The sequence below is a fragment of the Cibotium barometz genome, chromosome 5 (genome assembly GCF_041138505.1).
Source record: "Cibotium barometz isolate CiBa-2024 chromosome 5, ASM4113850v1, whole genome shotgun sequence".
NCBI classification, from domain to species: domain Eukaryota; kingdom Viridiplantae; phylum Streptophyta; class Polypodiopsida; order Cyatheales; family Cibotiaceae; genus Cibotium; species Cibotium barometz.
The window spans coordinates 3,905,810-3,925,010 of record NC_141050.1 but is presented as its reverse complement, the minus strand read 5'-3'; the positions used below and the strand labels follow the sequence as shown (position 1 = coordinate 3,925,010).

Below are 19,201 nucleotides of genomic sequence, written 5' to 3'. Positions count from 1 at the left end.
GAGCGGGTGTCTGGAGGAGTCTCTCTCGAGAACTATGAAGCTCTAGTAGTAGTTTGCCAAGCTGTCGCTGGTCCGAGGCCTCCATCAACTGATGTAGTGAAGAGTGCTCCTCAAACAATCCTGCATATCTATCTCTGACCCCCTGGTGGGCTCTACATCTACATTGAAAGTGATCCTCAGTCTCCACCTCCTCACGGCACGATCTGCATATCCGCTCAGCTCTGGGAACCCGTGCCGCTCTCCCAGCCTCTATCTCTAGCTAATGTGATGAGACTCGTAGCTGTCCAATAGCAAGGCGAGAGTTGTGTGGCATGTATACATCCATGTACCGCGGTCGATGTATAAACCCATCCCTTGAGATGCTCATAAAGTGGTCTCTGTAATACAGTACTTCGGTGGTAGTGGGCTCTTTGGTGCTGTCCATGTCTCCTGTATGTAGTGCTGCAATATGTCCTGTCTCATCACTCTGTTCCTCTCATTGAGAGAGAGGTAACCCCGTGGAGCAGACTGATCATACTGAAAAGGTGGCAACCGCTCAATGTCTATCCCATGATGTGAGAACCATTGTAGCATCTGTGCATACCAAGATCCAGTGTGTCCAGCCTCGGCCAGCTGTCTGGATGCCTTAAAAGCTCGGCGGGATAATCTCTCTGTGGGAATCTTCCTTATCCTGTATATAAAGGAGATCGTCTAGAACAATGCCTCCACTGCCATAGGTGGTGCAGCAAACTCAGCTCGAACAATGTCGTGCGGGACGGATGGTTTGCTGCGTATCATCCTCGAGAGCATCAAGATCTGTGGTCTCTCCAGCTGTACCCATGTGGAGGCTGCAAGCCCCGGTGCCCAAGCTGCTGCTGCATACATCAAGGCTGGTGTCACTAATGTATCAAAGAGCCACCCCTTCGTGCGGGGTTCCTGAAAATGTGCTTGATGACACTGACGCTCAAGGCCAGCAAGAGCTGCATACCCCCGGGTCACTCTGTCTCGGACTCCTTGAGCCATGGAGAAGCGTCCAGCTGAGCTAGTAAATGTGATGCCAAGGTAAACATAAGAGCTCACCACCTCGACCCGCCCTCCTGCTAATGTGAGAGTAGTGTGGCTCCTGACTGTGGGTGAAGTGTGGAAGATCATAACCTTGGTTTTCCCAAGGTTCACTGTGAGCCCCTGCTGTGCGCAGAAGTCATCAAGAGCCACAAGGTGTCTTTGAAGCCCAACCTGCGTGTCGGATACCAAGACGATGTCATCAGCATAAAGCATAACATGGACACTAATACCTTATAGCTCAACCCCAGAGCCTCCTCCCTGTGTGATGTAATCGACCACCTCATCAATATAGAGCCCAAAGAGCATGGGGGGGGGGAGAGAGAGAGAGAGAGAGAGAGAGAGAGAGAGAGAGAGAGAGAGAGAGAAATGAAATGATATATTAACGTCTTCAGAAGGCCAAAATGACCTATGAGACCAAAAAGGTTACAACAATTGGTGGATCTGATACAATGTTTGTGTAAGGAAAGCTAAAAACAACTAAACAACTAACTGAAACTGAAACAACTATGAGGAAAAGTACGGTACTAGGAGCTCCTAATGGATAACATCTGGGAGGAAAACTCCAGCAACAAAGGTAAGCATCATACACATCACTATCCAAAGATGTCTCTCATCGGTTGATGGCGGATATCCTCAATGTTCTCCATGGTGAGTACTCTGACTGGACGTCTCCCATGCCATGCTAGTATGGTCCTGATCCTCTGTTGTAGTCTCCGCCGGTGTCGAGATGGGCCTCTCATCTGGGGGCGCCTGGACCGCCCCAGCTCTATAGCGCGATCAATCAGTGTACCTCTGGTGCGGCTGTACTCTGGGGCTAGCTGCAATGCCTGCTGGCATGACTGCTCAATCTCTGGTCGAAAGAAGTCTGCCTCTGTAGGTGTCTCTCCCTCTCTGATCCCCTCCCTCTCAGGAGACCCTCTCTATGTCTACGCAGCTCCAGCAAGTACAATCCGAGGCATCTCTGATCCTGGTATCTCATGACTCTAGAAAGTGGTCCGAAGCCCTCTCTGAACAGGTAGTGAAAGCGGCCTCGTATCTCATAATATACTGGACAGTGACATATGTAATGTAACTCTGCCTCTGGCTCCATCTGGCACAGCTGACAAATCCTGGCCTCAGCTGGTACTCCTCTGAATCTGCCAGTCTCAATCTCTAGCTGGTGTGAGGATGTGCGCATTTGACCAATAGCACACCGTACCCCATGAGAAAGATGAGTATCCATGTAGCTGGGTCTAATCACAAACCCATCCTCCGTGAGCTGGAGAAGATGATCTCTATAGAAAGCCATCTTCGTACCAAGCTCGTGTGTCGGCTGTATCCATGTCCTCCTAGTGTCCAGCTGAGTCAAGTCCTGCCTGATAAGTCTGGTAATCTCTGCCCGTGTGAGAGAGAGGGAGGGTGCATCCAGGGAGTACTGAAATGGAGGTAGCCTGTCCATACTAAAGCCATGCAGCTGGAACCAAGCTGTCATCTGTGCATACCAACATGATCCGTCTCCCTGTGATGCCAACTGTGGTGAAGACTCCAGGGCTAAGCGAGCATATCTGTTTCTAGGGAGAGCCCAAGTGCTATGTATAAAGGAGACTGATCGAGTGAGTGCCTCTACTACCAATGGGGGGGCAGCCATCTCTGCACGGATAATATCATGTGGTACGGAGGCCTTGGCTCTAATCATCCGGGAAATCATAGAAACCAAGGACCTCTCCATACGTCTCCTTCCATCGGTGCTACCAGGTTGGCTGTGGTGATCCACTGAGGGTCCCCATATCTCCACTCCATACAGCATGGCTGAAGTGACCAAAGTGTCAAAGAGCTAGAGCTTTGTTCGAGGTTCCTGAAACTGAACCTGTGAACACATCCTCTCTAGTCTCCCCAATATTGCATAAGCTCTGGTCAATCTGGTCTCCGCTGCTCTCCTCAAGGAAAATAGTGGGCCACTAAAAACCACACCAAGGTAAGTATATGCATCTGTATACTCCACTGTCTCCTGACCATATGTAAAGGTGGGTATTGACCTCCTGACCCACTGTGCTGTGGTGTTAAACACCATCACCTTGGTTTTACCAAGGTTAACAGACAATCCACTGTCCTCTGCAAACGTGTGCAATGCATCCAAATGACGCTGCATCTCCTCTGGAGAATCTGAGATCAGCACAATATCATCAGCATACAATAACAACGGAATCCATGTCCCTGCTAGCTGTTCTCCTCTGTCACCCTCCCGCGCTACATAGTCCGAAACCTCATCCACATACATCCCAAATAAGGTGGGAGAAAGGGGGCAGCCCTGTTTCACCCCAATAGTGGAGTGAACCATCTTAGATATACCCTGAGTAGAACGTACCTGCCCCACAACTGTCCTGTATAAAGCCATGATTCCCCAAATCAGCTCTGTGGGCACTCCCATCTCCTGTAGTCTGCGCATCAGTCTGGCTCTCGGTACTGTGTCAAAAGCTTTGCGGAAATCCACAAAGCAACAATAAATCCTCCTGCCATATAATCTGCCCTCCTCAATAATAGCTCTGAGTGTCAAGATATGGTCAAGAGTGGAGAAACCTCTCCTGAACCCTGCCTGCCCTGATGCACGTATGCCCTCTCTCTCTACCCATCTACTCAACTCCTGCTCAAGAATAGATGCATATAATCTAGCCAATGTGTGACCAATCATGATGGTACGATAATTCCCAGGAAGCATGGGATCCCCTGACTTGAAGATAGGCACAATCGTGGACATATTCCAAGTCTCAGGAAAACCCTCACACATGGCCCGGTTAAACATCATAGCAATAAGCTCTGCAAGCATGTCTCTGGGATGAATAAAGTGCTCTGCTACCAAACAATCATGATGATATGCTCTCCCAGTCCTCATCCTGTCAATAGCTTTCCTTACCATCTCAGCAGTAAAGAAAGCACATGTCTCTGGGCATGGCTCCGATGGGTCTGGCAGGGGCGGCTGTCCTGGTGCTGTGTACAGGGATGCTGCATACTCACCCCAAATCTCTGTGGAGGTAATGGCTGGTGATGGTGAATGCTCATGGAATAGTCTCCATGCCTCGCCTGAGTCCTGACTCATAAATAACTGGTACAAATCCCTCTCTAACTGAGCAAGATAAGCCCTCTTCTTCCGTCGCACTAGGTGCCGAAAGGTAATCCGTGACTGTCTGTGAGTGGTAACACCCATGAGCACCTCTCTCTGTAATCTGATCCTCATCTCTCTGCACTCCTCATCATACCAACTGTTCTGGGGCATGTTCCCTGATCGTCTCCGTGTAGGCTGACTATGGGGATATGCCTCTGATGCTGCAGCATGAAGCGTCTCTATCAATATCTGAGTGAGCTCATCTAATGGCCGTCCCGGCTCCTCGGCACATAAGCGTTTGTATATCTCATCCGTGTACACGGTGTCAGTCTCCCTCGTAAAGGTATAACGAGTGTGTGTGGAGACCTGTCCCAATGGAGCGGTGCTGAGCTGAAATGTGAGAGTGAAGGACAAGATAGCATGATCCACTGCTATTCCAACCGGCCTAGTGCCTACCATAAAATCCTGAAAAGAGGGAATGAGATTGGGCTGGGCCATAACATAGTCCACTGTACTAGCACCATGGCGATGTGGAAAGATAGTGAAACCGCTCGATGTCGGGAATCTCTGTAGGCCATTTAGGATGGCCAATCCATGTGCAGTCCCCATGTCTAGCAAATACCGCCCATACACTGTATGTTCCCCATCCTGTGAGAGTCTAGATAGGCCCATCTCCCTTACATCAAGCTCCCTCAACATCTCCTCTGAGGTATCATAAAATACTGTCTCGTTAATGGCGGTCCTGGCATTGAAGTCCCCCAAGAGAATGATGTCACCATCCCTGGAGAACTCCCAAATGTCATCATCCAAAATAGAAAAGGGAGACTGCCCGCTAGGTGATATAACAGGAGGCGGACGCGTGTATTGGAATCATATAAATGTGAACAAGATTATGAGCACTTAACACTTGAGCATTACAACCACAAAGCTGAAAAATGACAGTACACCACATAAAGGGGCCGATGATAGGCTGACCCCCCCCCCTTTAGGTTATATTACCAAAAGAGTTTGCAAAGTACAAGATTACGGGTGCCTGGGCATTCACCACCAGCCTGCACCTGATTCTTCCAAATACATTATGAATGAATACATTTCAAACAAGAGAATCTGTAGGTACATCCGCCCTACACACATGTACATCCGCCCTGCACAAGCCTCTTCTCACAGGTACATCCGCCCTGCACAAGAGTATCACAATCCTCACAGGTACTCCGCCCTGCACAAGATGTAAATGGATCTTTAGGCCTTGTTTCCACGCGAGAAACTGATCCAGAAACCTGTGTTCTCCGCGAGCAAGTGTCCCCAATGCTTGCCCTAAGCACCTGCTATACCAGGAATCCTTGAGACACATCCATGCTCACATATTCCATTGCTGTCCGGCCTGTTTTGTGCAATAACCAGTCCAAAACAGCAACTTTCTGTCGCGAGAAATCCACCTATTAAGGGTCCTACAGCCCTGTGGAGGTCCCTAGAGCTGTCCTGTACTGTCCAAGTTGACTTTGGACACCTGTAACCAGGCCAAAACTCGCAATAACCAGAAATTGCAGGTCTGAAATTTACCAACCAGCCCTTTAGAAGAGTGTGGGGATCGTTGTCCAAGCTTGTGTGAGTCCGGGAAGCAAGCAACCAGTCCTTTAGCAACTCCCAAAGCTCCAACCAGCTCTCCAATATGTTGAATAATGAGTAAAACAGCCCAAAAGGGCCTCTTGAGGGAGGCGCCTTTTTCAGGTGCCACCTCAGGGGCCTGGTGGGTACACATGCTGGCTGACATGTGTCCCCATAAGGTGTCCACGTAGGTGTCCAGCCCATAGTGCTCCATTTGTCCTGTTTCTATAAGTTTAGGTCCAACCAAATGGGAAATGGGAAATGGCCATAAGCTGTCCGGACCTCATTAATTTTGGTGCAACCAAATGCAAACGCACTATAAGTTGTCGGGCCACTTATTAATGAGTGTGGACCTGCAAACCAATAAACCTTAGTAGTAAATGAAGTAAGCTGTAAATTGAGTGTGGACGCACTTACCACCTGCAAAACCCATAAGCCCACAGTTTTAGGCCCAAACAGGAGTGCACACACGTGTCCACAAGGTGCCCGGGCGTCCTCGGTCCCTCGGACTTCACAAGCCAAAATAACAAGCATTGTCCAGGCAGCAAGACAATGTCACACAAAGTAAAATAAAGTTATGGCATGCATCATTTATGCATTGTGCACATGTAAACTTGGAGAACCACCTATCATCATAGTTGTCACGGTACGAAAATACGATACCGTACGGTACGATACCGTACGGGAATATTCGGCACGATATGAAATTTTGGGATACGGTACGATAAAATACGGTTTTTGAAATTAAAGAACACCTACAAACATAGACATTTTCAATTTGGAAGTGTAGAGTCTAGAGAAGTTGTTTCAAACCAGAATATCATTAAAAACAACTAAACAAGTTTGAAGTGACAAACAAAAGTACAAAGTATAGAGGTGCGATGCGATCATGCGCGCTAGGCACGAGTACAAAAAGAGAGGGTAGAGCCAAGGCCCAAGGAGAGACTAGACAAAGGCATCACTATCAGAGCTCTCGCTGAAATCATCCTCATGAGAAGAGGACACATCAGTGGCCTCGCCGAAGTCGCCATCGCTAAGAAGGTTGCCCTCATTATCGAACTCGGGCTCTCTAAGCTCATGTGAGAAGCCAAATGGAGCATCCTCATCTGCAAGAGCGAGTGTGGAGCTACCCGATCCACGCCGCACATAGGTATGGACTGTCCCTGGGAGCACCACGAACCGTGCATCCACGGCTTCCTACTTGCACTCCTCTGCCACTACCTCCACGCCCACGACGAGTGCGAGTAGGTCGTCGATCAAACGACTCGAGCTCTCGCATAGATCCTCTCCTCCTCCTCATCCTGCACTTTGTTTACACTCTGAAGAGTGCCCCCTGTGAGCTTGAATGCATCCACATTCACCTACATTGTACAATGATCAAGTGACAAGCAATGTTTTAGAATTTGGTTCCAAATTTCAATAAACATTGAAGTTTGAAATTTGAATGCTTATAACTTATAACTTATAAGTTGTAACTTATACCTGTCTCGCCGATTCCATCTTTTGCATTGCGCGCAGCATGCGCAAGTTAGCGCGGCAATACACTAGCCGCTCTAACTGTTGCGTGCTCAAGCGATTACGTAACTTCGTGTGTACAAGTGAGTAGGAACTCCAGTTCCTCTCACATGCACCTGAAGAGCAATCCTGAGCTAGGATTCTCAAAGCCACCTTTTGGAGGCTTGAGAGCGCATACCCAAATGTCTCCCACCAAAAGAGGGGCTTCACAAGGGATTCCCTCTTCCAACAGGTAGTAGATGCAAACGCGGCTCCTCCCCTTTGGTCATTGTAGCTTATGAGCTCCTCAAGGAACTTCCCATGGTGATCCTCCGGCAATGCTTTGGGCAAGTAAGCATCTCGGGCTTCAAGTAGCTCCACGTTGGTGAAGAGGGCGGGTGATTTGTAAGCCGGATGCAATAAAGTGGCAAGACCATGGATAGGTCTTCGCATCCACTTCCATCTCTTCTCCACAATGGCCAACATACCATCGCGCTTCTCCTCGTCGATGGAAGGAGAAACACGTAAATCTGCTATGGCCTCTCTCATGAAGTGAACAAGAAGGCCCATGGTGGCTCCCTCCATGTCGGTCATCCGCAATACCCCATAGAAGGGCGTGACCGCAATGACAATAGTGCGGACCGACTGCCAAAACTCCTCCTTTAGGCAAAGCCGTTGCATGGCTTTGGCCTCCGCCGATTCTTGCTCATCCCACTCATTCCACATTGTGGAGACCACTGTTTGGCAAAGGGAGGATTTCACATCGTGGAGGCGCTCCAAGAGGAGCCACATGTAGGCGAAGCGTGTAGATGAAGGCTTCTTCAATTCCAACTTGCTATGTTCGGGGAACATGGCAAGCACCTTCACCTTTGTGGTGAAGAAGGTGACAATAGAGATAGCTTCGGTCATTACTTCCTTCATCCACACTAACTTGTCCATATCCTCCATGAGCAAGTCAATGCAATGGGAGGCACAAGGCGTCCATACTATGGAGGGATAGTCCTCCTCGAGCAACTTCCCCATCCGACGGCAATTTGAAGCGTTGTCGGTGATGACTTGCACCACGTTCTTCGATCCAACCTACATGTCACAATGCACATGAATGGATGCAATGAGCGTATGCGGTATGAGACTTGAGTCATGACTCATGATATAGCCACATATGATCATATCACATATACTAAAGCCTAAACTCTAAAGACTTTAGTGCAATTTGAAAGTTGAAACTTACCTCCATGATGGCTTGCTTGATATGGCGATATATGAATGCACCCGATGTTTTCCTCCCCGCCTTTCCGGAATCCACGCCCCGCACAAAGTATGTGCCAAGAGGGCAAGAGACAAGTATATTGATGATGCCTCTCTTCTTCTGGTCACTCCATCCGTCGGAGAGGATGCTACACCCATACTTGGACCATGTCGCCCGCACCGGATTGAGAGATCTATCGATTCTTTCCCTCTCGTCCACAAGCCTCTTCATGCGCATGTCATGATAGGAGACGCCGGTCCATCCTTCACATGGGCCCACATTTGCAATGGCTTTCACCATTGACTTCCATTGATCTACCTTGAGCACATGGAATGAGAGATTCCACTCAATAATGGTGCGTGCAATCTCTATATCCGCTAGCCGTTGCCGTTCTCGGAGATGTGATAGAGAAGAAGAGAACCCCCCGGTGGCTTGGGCTAGAGTGGCTTGCCTCATGGGAGACTCAAGCCTTTGTCTCTTTGAGGAGGCGGAGGCGGCACCGATGGAGGCGGCGGGGGAGGATGTATCACAAGGCGGGGAAATGACCTCATCATCCGCCCTTGAGCTTCTACCACTATCATAGTGAGCACCCAATCCACCCTTGATCTTGTTGAAGATCTCATCGGATATAGCAAGGGGGACTTCCTTGCATGGCGCAACTTGCCCCCCCACCTTTCCAACATGTTGGCGAAGCCTAGTAACTCCACTTGTGTATTGTTTGCCACTATACTTACAAGTCCACCTATATGACTTGGACTTTCGATCGGCTTTCTCTACATGGATAGCATGCACGTTGAAGGCTTCATTCTTCTCCCTTGTCATTGTAATAGAGAGAGAGAAGTTAGAAGATTCAAGAGATGGATAGGCTTGAGAGAGAGAGAGAGAGAGAGAGAGAGAGAGAGAGAGAGAGGCTTGAGAAAATGAGAGAGTGAGGCTTGAGTCTTGACTCTTGAGAGAGAGAGAGCCTAAAGGCTTGAGAGAGAGAGAGGCTTGAGAGAGGGCCTATGGGGGAGAGAGTGGCTTGAAAGTTGAGAGTTGAGAGAGAGAGAGAGAGAGAGAGAGAGAGAGAGAGGGGGGGGGCTTGATGGTCACTTGAGCAAGACTCAAGCGAGGGGGGGGCTTGATGGTCACGACTCACTTGAGTAATGAGAGGCTAGAACTTTGAGAGAAGCTTAGGGGGTGGGCATTTTATAAGGGCATGTAGAATGTCCAATGGGCCAAGCAAACACATGGGCCACAAAGCATGCCCAAAACGGCCAGCAAACGGCTACAACAACGGGTATAAACGGCTACAAAACTGCGAAAGAAACGGCGCAGTCGGCTGCGGCGCAATGGTTAAAAACGGGCAGATCCTGCATATCGTACCGTACGATATCGTACGAATTCATACGGTATCGTACCGTACGAACCGTACCATACGAACAGGTTCGTACGCGTACGAGAAACAACCATGCCTATCATGATTCTTGTACTTGAAAATATTCCGCCTGCCATCATAACACACCATGTGTGCATGGCCGGAATCCACACGGGCACCGCTCGAAAGTTCACAAATGTCCTGCCATGTCCTTGGACTCATATGCATCCACTCATATGATCCATACACATGCCCAGGTATAATACATACATGCATCCGCATGTTTCTAGGCCTGACACGCATCCGCATGTCCCTAGAATATAGGGGTTTGTGACATTCCCTCCGGCTTCTAATCAGTTGACCGCAACTGAAAAGCCTCCAGATAGGCTTTTCAGTTGACCGCAACTGAAAAGCCTCCAGATAGGCCTTCAAAAGATTTGGGTAATCCTCGAAGTAGGCCTCATCCATCCATTTTGCATCCAAAGCTGAATAATTCTTGAACTTCAAAAGGTACCTACGAACAAGTTTGCCTCCCGCAAGCTTTCGTTGCTTGTGAAAAACAATCTGTTCAGGTTGAAGAATCTCTTCCAGCTCATCCACCTCGGGTGGGTCTTCCAAAACCGGCTCAAACGGTGTCGGTCCCACATAAGGCCTCAATAGGCTCACATGAAAAACATTATGCATGTTCCAATGATCTGGGAGTACAAGCCGAAATGCAACATCATTGATCTTCTCCAAGATCTGAAAAGGTCCATAGTACCTGTTGGAAAGTTTAGGATACTTTCCCTCTTTCCCTGGCCTCTTCCGAAGGCGTGCCTTTTCAAATTTCAGCAAGACCCAATCACCTTGTTTGAATTGTACATCCCTTCTATGCTTATCAGCTGCCTTTTTATTCTTGGTTTGAGACCTCTCTATGGCTGTCCGTACCTGTGCAAATGCAGTATCCAAGCCTTTGACATACTCATCTGCTGCAAAAATCTCATCCTTTGTACGAAGGATGGGTGGTAGTACCACCTTGCCATAGATAATCTCAAAGGGCGCCTTGCCCGTAGAAGTATGTACCGTATTGTTGTAGGCAAACTCCACAAGTGGTAAATACTTCTCCCAATCCGATTTGCGGTCGGATACATAAGATTTCAGCAAGTCGAGGACGGCTGAATTTGCTATTTCACTTTGCCCATCTGTCTGTGGATGGTAAGCTGATGAGAAGTTCAGCTTTGTACCCATATTGTCAAACAATGCGCGCCAAAATAAGCTTGTGGTTCTAGGATCTCTATCCCCCACAATAGATTTAGGCATGCCATGGTGTTTGAATATCTGAGCCAAAAACATTCTAGCCATATGATCTGGCTTTATTGTCTTGCGCACGGGAATGAAATGTGCCTGCTTGCTAAACCTGTCAATGATGGTCCAAATAGCATCATTTCCCTGTGGCGTCCTTGGCAAATCCATAGCAATGCTTTCCCATGGTTCATTTGGTATAGGCAAAGGCTGAAGCAATCCAGGTGCTTTATGTCGGTCAAACTTGACCTTTTGACATACCATACATTCACGTACATATGCTTCAATATCCTTGCGAATATCTGGCCAAAAGAAATACCTCTCCAAAGCTTGTGCTGTGGCCAAAATGCCTCTATGACCTGCATATGGAGGAGCATGGCACTCATCCATAACCTTATGGCGAAGATTCTTTACCACATCATGAGATATCCATCTCTTATGACATAAGATGGGACAGCAATACCCTCTTGCAAATCAGCCCATACATGTGCAAAATCCTCATCCAGATGATAAGTATTACGCATATCCGATAAGTCCTCATGGTATGCAACTGTAATAGCATGAACCTGTGGTCGTCTAGATAAGGCATCTGCCACCACATTCTTTTTCCCTGGAGTGTGTAAAATCTGAAAATGAAACATTGAGAGGAAATTTGCCCATCTCATATGCTTCTCTGAGAGCTTACTTTGAGTCAAAAAGTATCTCAAACTTTGATGATCAGTTTTGACCATAAAATCAGCCCCTAAAAGATAGTGTTTCCAAATAGTAAGGGCATGAATTACAGCCAACAACTCCTTCTCATAAACCTGTAAGTGAAGCTCTGCATGTTGCAAGCGTCTGCTCTCATAGGCAATGGCATGTCCTTCTTGGTTCAAAACAGCCCCTATGCAGTCTTCACATGCATCACATTCCACCACAAAAGGTTTGTGCAAATCCGGAATAATGAGTACTGGTCCCGAGATGATTGCACTCTTCAACTTTTGAAAGGCATGTCTCTCTTCTTGTGTCCATTTAAAGATTGCTTTCTTCTTCGTTAACTCATGTAACGGAGCGGCAATGAAAGCAAAATGCTTGACGAACCTCCTGTAGTAAGCACATAAACCAAGGAAGCTCCTCACTTCATGGACTGATTTCAGCTCTGGCCATTCTTGCATGGCTTGTATCTTTGCGGGATCCATGCGCACACCATCCTTTGATACAATGTGACCAAGATAGTGAATCTCTGGGAGGAAGAATTCACTCTTTTTTGCATTTATGTAGAGCTGATTTTCCTTAAGCGCTTTAAACACAATAGCTAGGTGCTCACGATGTTGGGCTTCATTCTTTGAGAATACAATAATGCATAGTTGTTTCTCGTACGCGTACGAACCTGTTCGTACGTACGAGTCGTACGGTACGATACCGTACGAATTCGTACGATATCGTACGGTACGAGTTAGTTAGTTAGTTTCCCCCCCCCCCCCCCCAAAAATTTTTTTTTCCTTGAAAAAAAAATTCCAAATGCTAAAAAAAAATAGAAACCCTGCTTTACGAAGATCCCAAATGCTCGCAATACTTCGCAACTTTCGTGTCCACTCAGTATTCCATATGGGGTTGTGGAGAGACCTAAAAAATCTGGCGAGGTAGACTGGTAGTGTACACTTGATTGGTAGGATGAGAGAATCTTGCTACATCACTTCGGGATCCCTGGTATAGGTAGGCTAGACAATTAGATTCTCAAGTTATGCACAAGGGGGAACATTTGGACATGGCCATTTTGATCTAGAGAGGAGTCCCTAAACTTATCACCCTAGATGCACTCCTCGTATTTGTGCAAGGACGGTCCCTTAGTCATAAACGCTACACTGGGAGACCTTTGGTATTGCATTACCCATCCAGGTTCTTTTTTGGAGACAATCGGGAGATCCAACCGGGAGAGACACATATCCATGTACTGGTTTCTTAAGCACTGTAGACTCCTCCCCTCCCAACCTTCCCTCACATTCAAGCTTGAAGCTCCATAGCTTGTAAGTGTAAAAAATAAAAACCGTATTTTATCGTACCGTATCCCAAAATTTCATATCGTACCGAATATTCCCGTACGGTATCGTACCGTACGGTATCGTATTTTCGTACCGTGACAACTATGCAATAATGTCATCAAAGAATATACCCGTGAACTTTCTATGCTTTCTGAACACCCTGTCCATCATCCTGTTGAAGGTAGCGGGTGCATTTGTAAGGCCAAAAGGCACCACCAAAAACTCATAAAGACGAAAGGCTGTCCTAAATGCAGTCTTGTGTACATCTTGAGGTGCCACTCTCACTTGATGATACCCACTCTTGAGGTCTATTCGGCTGAAACATGCCGAACCTTCAAGCTTGTCCAAGATGTCATCAATGCGCGGAATCGGAAACCAATTCTTGATGGTTATCTTATTGAGGGCACGGTAATCAACACACATCCTGTAAGTACCATCCTTCTTTTGAACAAGAAGTACCGGCGAGCAATATGGTGAGGAACTAGGCCGAATCAAACCCTTTTCCAAAAGTTCATTCACCTGTGCCATAATCTCTTCTTGTTGACTAGCACTCACCCTGTATGGTGGCCTATTAGGTGGAGAGCTACCGGGAATTAGATCTATGCAATGATCTTCCGGCCTCTCGGGTGGCAACCTTGCTGGCGAAGCATTCGCAAAACAATCTTTGAACTCATTCAAAAAGTGCTTGTTCTTACTTGGTTTTTGTATGTGATACCATTGAACATTCTAGTGTTGATGTTAGTACATTAGATCAAGACAAGCTTATGATTTCTTTATTGCCTTATTAATTTGTACATGGCTTACAAGAGGTATGGTACTTCCAGTAGTACCAGCATCTATAGAGTTCTCACGGCCTCCATGTACAAAGCTGATTTTTTTCTCTTTGTAAGCCTTAATAGGCTCTAAACGGTGATGCCTGGGCATCCCCAACAAAACATCACAACCTGTAAGAGGAGCCACTAAAAAGCTCTCATGGTCGAGGTATTCCTGTATATGTACACGGAGCTTACCAATGACCGGAGTTACATCAACCTGTTTGCCCTCAAAGGCCGCATCTGCATTCATTTGCATTCCCATGTCTTCCACATTGAGACCTATGGCGGCAGCCATCTGTACGGATATAAAGTTATCTGTGGAAGCATCATCGAAAAGAAACAAAGCGGGCTGATCCTTCAATTTGCCCCAAGCCTTGCATATGACTCTACTCTTGGGTTCATGCCCTGTATTACCCTGCACATTGGGTACAACATTCACAAGAGGCTTTTCCACATTAGGCTCAGCATTCTTAGGATTCTGTGGGCATTTAGGATATATATGATCTTTACTGCCACACTTAAAGCATTTTCCAGCCTCTCGGCCATCTTTGGGAGCATTCTTAGGTGGCTGTCCACCCTTTTTCTGGTCATAACCAGCCCTGAATTTGCTCTTGTTTTGACCTGCAAATGGCTTATTTGTGGGTGCTTTCATGTGCAAGTTCTCCGCAATCATGGCTGAGTGTATAAGCTCTTGTATGGTCTTATTTCCCAAGCTTTGTTGGATGATGTGATGGAGCCCCGATTCAAACTTTCTCTTCTTCTCGTCCTCTCCAATCTTCATGAAGGGAGTAACCTTGAGAAGGACTTTGCAAAACTTTGCTATGTATGAAGCAACGGACTCTCCCTCATCTTGGGACAGCCAATCCCACTCCTTGCGTACATCCTTTGCAAAGTTTGGTGGTAAGAATTGATCATAAAACTGAATTTTGAAAGAAGACCAAGTTGGGGCAGCACTTCCATCAAGTATTTTTGCAAGCCACCAATCACTTGCCGTATCCTTGAGATGCATTCCCACATGCCTGAGCATAGACTTTTCCGAAAAGTCTTCATTGCAAAAAGCTATCTCAAACTGTCTAATGAAAGCAAGTGCTTTGGTAGAGTCCATCCGTGCTTGAAAGTTTTCAAACTTTACATCCTTGTCACCGGACTTGAACTCTCGAGGCTTCTTCCTTCTTCTATGTGCATCCCTATATACATCCTGTTCATCTCCATGGTGATGATGCCGCGATGAAGATTCACGATCCCTCTTCGTTCTCTCTTGAGCCACACTCTCCGAATGAGTGGAAAGCTCAACACGAGAACGGATATGTCTTCTTGGTGCAAAGCGGGAATGAGTAGAGGATCCCTCATCCTTACTCTTCTCTTGACCTGCATCAAGCCAAGCACCAGGGACTCTTGTCCTTTCAGCATTTGGCACTTGTTGTGCTCTTCCTGCTTGTTGTGCATCATGTGCACCACCACGGGCAGCCATGAGGGGTGGCTTCTTGAAAGCCAATCTACCATCTGCTTCAGTGTATACATCACCCTTAACCATTAGGTATGCAAGTGCAAGCTCTCGGGGTTTCTCAACATTCATTTCCTTTGCAATTGCTTCAAAAGTGACTTCATGGACCGAAGCCTTTGCCTTCGCAGCCAACACCCTTTGTACATCCGGGTCATTTTTTAATGACCTGAGCTCTTCGGTTTCAGCCCTATAGCGTCGCACTTGACGCCTCAAAGATTCCAAATCAAAATGCATAGTGTCATGAGTACCTGCATCTCCATAGACATCATTGCCTGCAGCATCTCTTGCATCCCTTGTACCATGAAATTCACGGTCCTGTGTGTTCTCCTCACTGTCAGAAATGTGGCTGTCCATGACACTAAAATCAGGTCACCAGTTATGATTCCAAGCCTCAGACCGTTTTCCAATGAGGGGAAAAACTGAGCTCTGATACCAATGTAACGGGAGGCGGACGCGTGTATTGGAATCGTATAAATGTGAACAAGATTCTGAGCACTTAACACTTGAGCATTACAACCACAAAGCTGAAAATGACAGTACACCACATAAAGGGGCCTATGATAGGCTGACCCCCCCCCCCTCCTTTAGGTTATATTACCAAAAGAGTCTCCAAAGTACAAGATTACGGGTGCCTGGGGATTCACCACCAGCCTGTACCTGTTTCTTCCAAATACATTATGAATGAATACATTTCAAACAAGAGAATCTGAAGGTACATCCGCCCTACACACAGCTACATCCGCCCTGCACAAGCCTCTTCACAGATACATCCGCCCTGCACAAGAGTATCACAATCCTCATAGGTACTCCGCCCTGCACAAGATGTAAATGGATCTTTAGGCCCTGCTTCCACGCGAGAAACTGATCCAGAAACCTGTGTTCTCCGCGAGCAAGTGTCCCCAATGCTTGCCCTAAGCACCTGCTATACCAGGAATCCTTGAGACACATCCATGCTCACATATTCCATTGCTGTCCGGCCTGTTTTGTGCAATAACCAGTCCAAAACAGCAACTTTCTGTCGCGAGAAATCCACCTGTAAAGGGTCCTACAGCCCTGTGGAGGTCCCTAGAGCTGTCCTGTACTGTCCAAGTTGACTTTGGACACCTGTAACCAGCCCAAAACTCGCAATAACCAGAAATTGCAGGTCTGAAATTTACCAACCAGCCCTTTAGAAGAGTGTGGGGATCGTTGTCCAAGCTTGTGTGAGTTCGGGAAGCAAGCAACCAGCCCTGTAGCAACTCCCAAAGCTCCAACCAGCTCTCCAATATGTTGAATAATGAGTAAAACAGCCCAAAAGGGCCTCTTGAGGGAGGCGCCTTTTTCAGGTGCCACCTCAGGGGCCTGGTGGGTACACATGCTGGCTGACATGTGTCCCCATAAGGTGTCCAGGTAGGTGTCCAGCCCATAGTGCTCCATTTGTCCTGTTTCTATAAGTTTAGGTCCAACCAAATGGGAAATGGCCATGAGCTATCCGGACTTCATTAATTTGGGTCCAACCAAATGCGAACGCATTATAAGTTGTCCGGCCACTTATTAATGAGTGTGGACCTGCAAACCAATAAACCTTAGTAGTAAATGAAATAAGCTGTAAATTGAGTGTGGACGCACTTACCACGTGCAAAACCCATAAGCCCACAGTTTTAGGCCCAAACAGGAGTGCACACACGTGTCCACAAGGTGCCCGGGTGTCCCCGGTCCCTCGGACTTCACAAGCCAAAATAACAAGCATTGTCCAGGCAGCAAGACAATGTCACACAAAGTAAAATAAAGTTATGGCATGCATCATTTATGCATTGTGCACATGTAAACTTGGAGAACCACCTATCATCATTCTTGTACTTGAAAATATTCCGCCTGCCATCATAACACACCATGTGTGCATGGCCGGAATCCACACGGGCACCGCCCGAAAGTTCACAAATGTCCTGCCATGTCCTTGGACTCATATGCATCCACTCATATGATCCATACACATGCCCAGGTATAATACATACATGCATCCGCATGTTTCTAGGCCTGACACGCATCCGCATGTCCCTAGAATATAGAGGTTTGTGACAGGTGATGCATACACCGATGTACTAGGAGCAAAATAGCATATAGCAATGTAGAGATATCTGCCCGTCTCTGCCCTCAGTCTAACCCACATGTACCGAGCCTGCTCATCTCTGTGGACTATATGTATCAGTGGCTGTAGCTCCTCTCTAAACAATACTGCCACTCCTCCTGAGCCCCGTCCTCTATGCTCTGAACGAGTCTTCTATCTACAAGCTGTCTCCCATCGGTATCCACTAACATGTGGCATGGATTGTCCCTTGCCTGATGCGTCTCACAGTAGAAGATGATGTCCCTCCCAGTGAAACTATCCTCAAAAGCCCCTACATCAAGGCGTAGAGATCCATTACAATTCCAAGTAGCAACTTTGAGTGTAGTCCCATAGGTCTCGCGCCGTCATGAAGAGCGCCTCTCCATAATCACCACTCTACCATCTCTATAGAAGGCCACTTTCCCTTTCTCTCGGGCTGCCCTTATCTCGGGCATAACTTCTTTCATGTGGGCAAGTTGCGAGAGTGTGAGGTCATCTCCAAGAAATATTCCCGTCTTCTTGAGTGTAGGACGTCTCTTCAAGAAGTCCTTCTTCGCTTCCATGGAGGGGAAACGAATGATAAGTGCTCTCTCCTTAGAAGATTCGCCACTACCTTCTCTCTTCTTTCCCACTCTCCATGCCTTTGTGTGCCTGGCTTCAATGCCCATCATAGAGAAGAGCTCCTTGGTTTCCCCTTCCGCATCATCACGGTCTTTTAGACCGGACACTCTTACATGTAACGCCCGGGTCTTCCTCCTTTGCTCCTCTTCAAGGGTCATGATGATGATGGTGGGAGTGGGGATGGGTGGCGATTCTTTACCTTTCCCTTTCTTGGCGACCTCGATCCATTTCTCGGCCTCGTCCATCTTCTTTTGTGTCTTTGTGATCACCTCCACCCATGAAGATGTCTTCTCTTTATGTTGCTCCTCCTCCTCTCGAATGATCCTCATTTGTTCCTTGATGGTATTCAGGTCTTCAATAAAGGAGGGCTGAAATTCTCCATCCTCAAGCTTGCTTTTTGAAGTGGCTTCCAACTCCTTTTTGAGGGCTGAGATTTCAGCCGCTTGAATTTTAGCATGCAGTTTGGCCTCCACTAGTTCCTCCTTTAAGGCTGAAATCTCAGCCTCTTGCTTGGATGTTCTCAACTCGAGCTCTTGGATTTTGTCAAATCCCTTCTCGAGTTTGGAGAGGCGGTTTATGATTGTGGTAATGGAAGAGTCGACCATCTTCTTGTTTTCTTTGATAATTGTGCCGAGCTTGTCCTCCACTTTCACAAGCTCCTCTTTAAACCCGGTCTTGGCCATGACTTTTTGCAAAACTTCCCACAGCCAATGGATTGGAAATTAATCCATGACACAAGCGCGAAACAGCAGCAGGGAGAGAGAGGGGGGGGGGTTCAAGCCATGTAGGGGAAAGAGAGGAGATTCAGCAGAGGAGGAGTTATGTTGCTGCCTTGGGGGCCTGAGGAAGGGTGGGTGGGTGAACGGATGCGAAGCGGGCAGCGAGAGGGGGAGAGAGAGAGAGAGAGAGAGAGAGAGAGAGAGAGAGAGAGAGAATTGGCGGGCGGGGGCGAAAAGGGGGTGGGCGCAGGGGAGAGCGAAAAGCGAACAGGCGAAGCGGGCAGGGAGAGAGAGAGAGAGAGAGAGAAAGAGAGAGAGAGAGAGAG

The 19,201-nt window shown here is 47.5% G+C and overlaps 2 protein-coding genes across 15 annotated transcripts in view; one reads left to right on the top strand and one right to left on the bottom strand.

Annotated features, from left to right (window-relative positions):
- The window catches only part of LOC147637975 (uncharacterized), a 237,637-nt gene that overhangs the window by 116,013 nt on the left and 102,423 nt on the right, over window positions 1–19,201 (top strand). The gene's annotated exons all lie outside the window — the stretch shown is intronic.
- LOC147637976 (uncharacterized) lies at window positions 6,985–8,596 on the bottom strand. Its single transcript, XM_086798818.1, has 2 exons — window positions 7,211–8,596; window positions 6,985–7,089 (listed from the first exon to the last, which is right to left on the bottom strand). The coding sequence occupies exons 1-2, from the start codon at window positions 8,243–8,245 to the stop codon at window positions 6,985–6,987; spliced, it is 1,140 nt and encodes a 379-aa protein (XP_086654944.1). The 5' UTR covers window positions 8,246–8,596.

Excerpts from the sequence above, each read along its gene's own strand:
- LOC147637976 (XM_086798818.1), bottom strand. The coding sequence starts at position 8,245 with ATGGGGAAGTTGCTCGAGGAGGACTATCCCTCCATAGTATGGACGCCT. Across the intron at positions 7,090-7,210 it reads AGATGGAATCGGCGAGACAG|GTGAATGTGGATGCATTCAA; the intron begins GTATAAGTTACA and ends TGTACAATGTAG.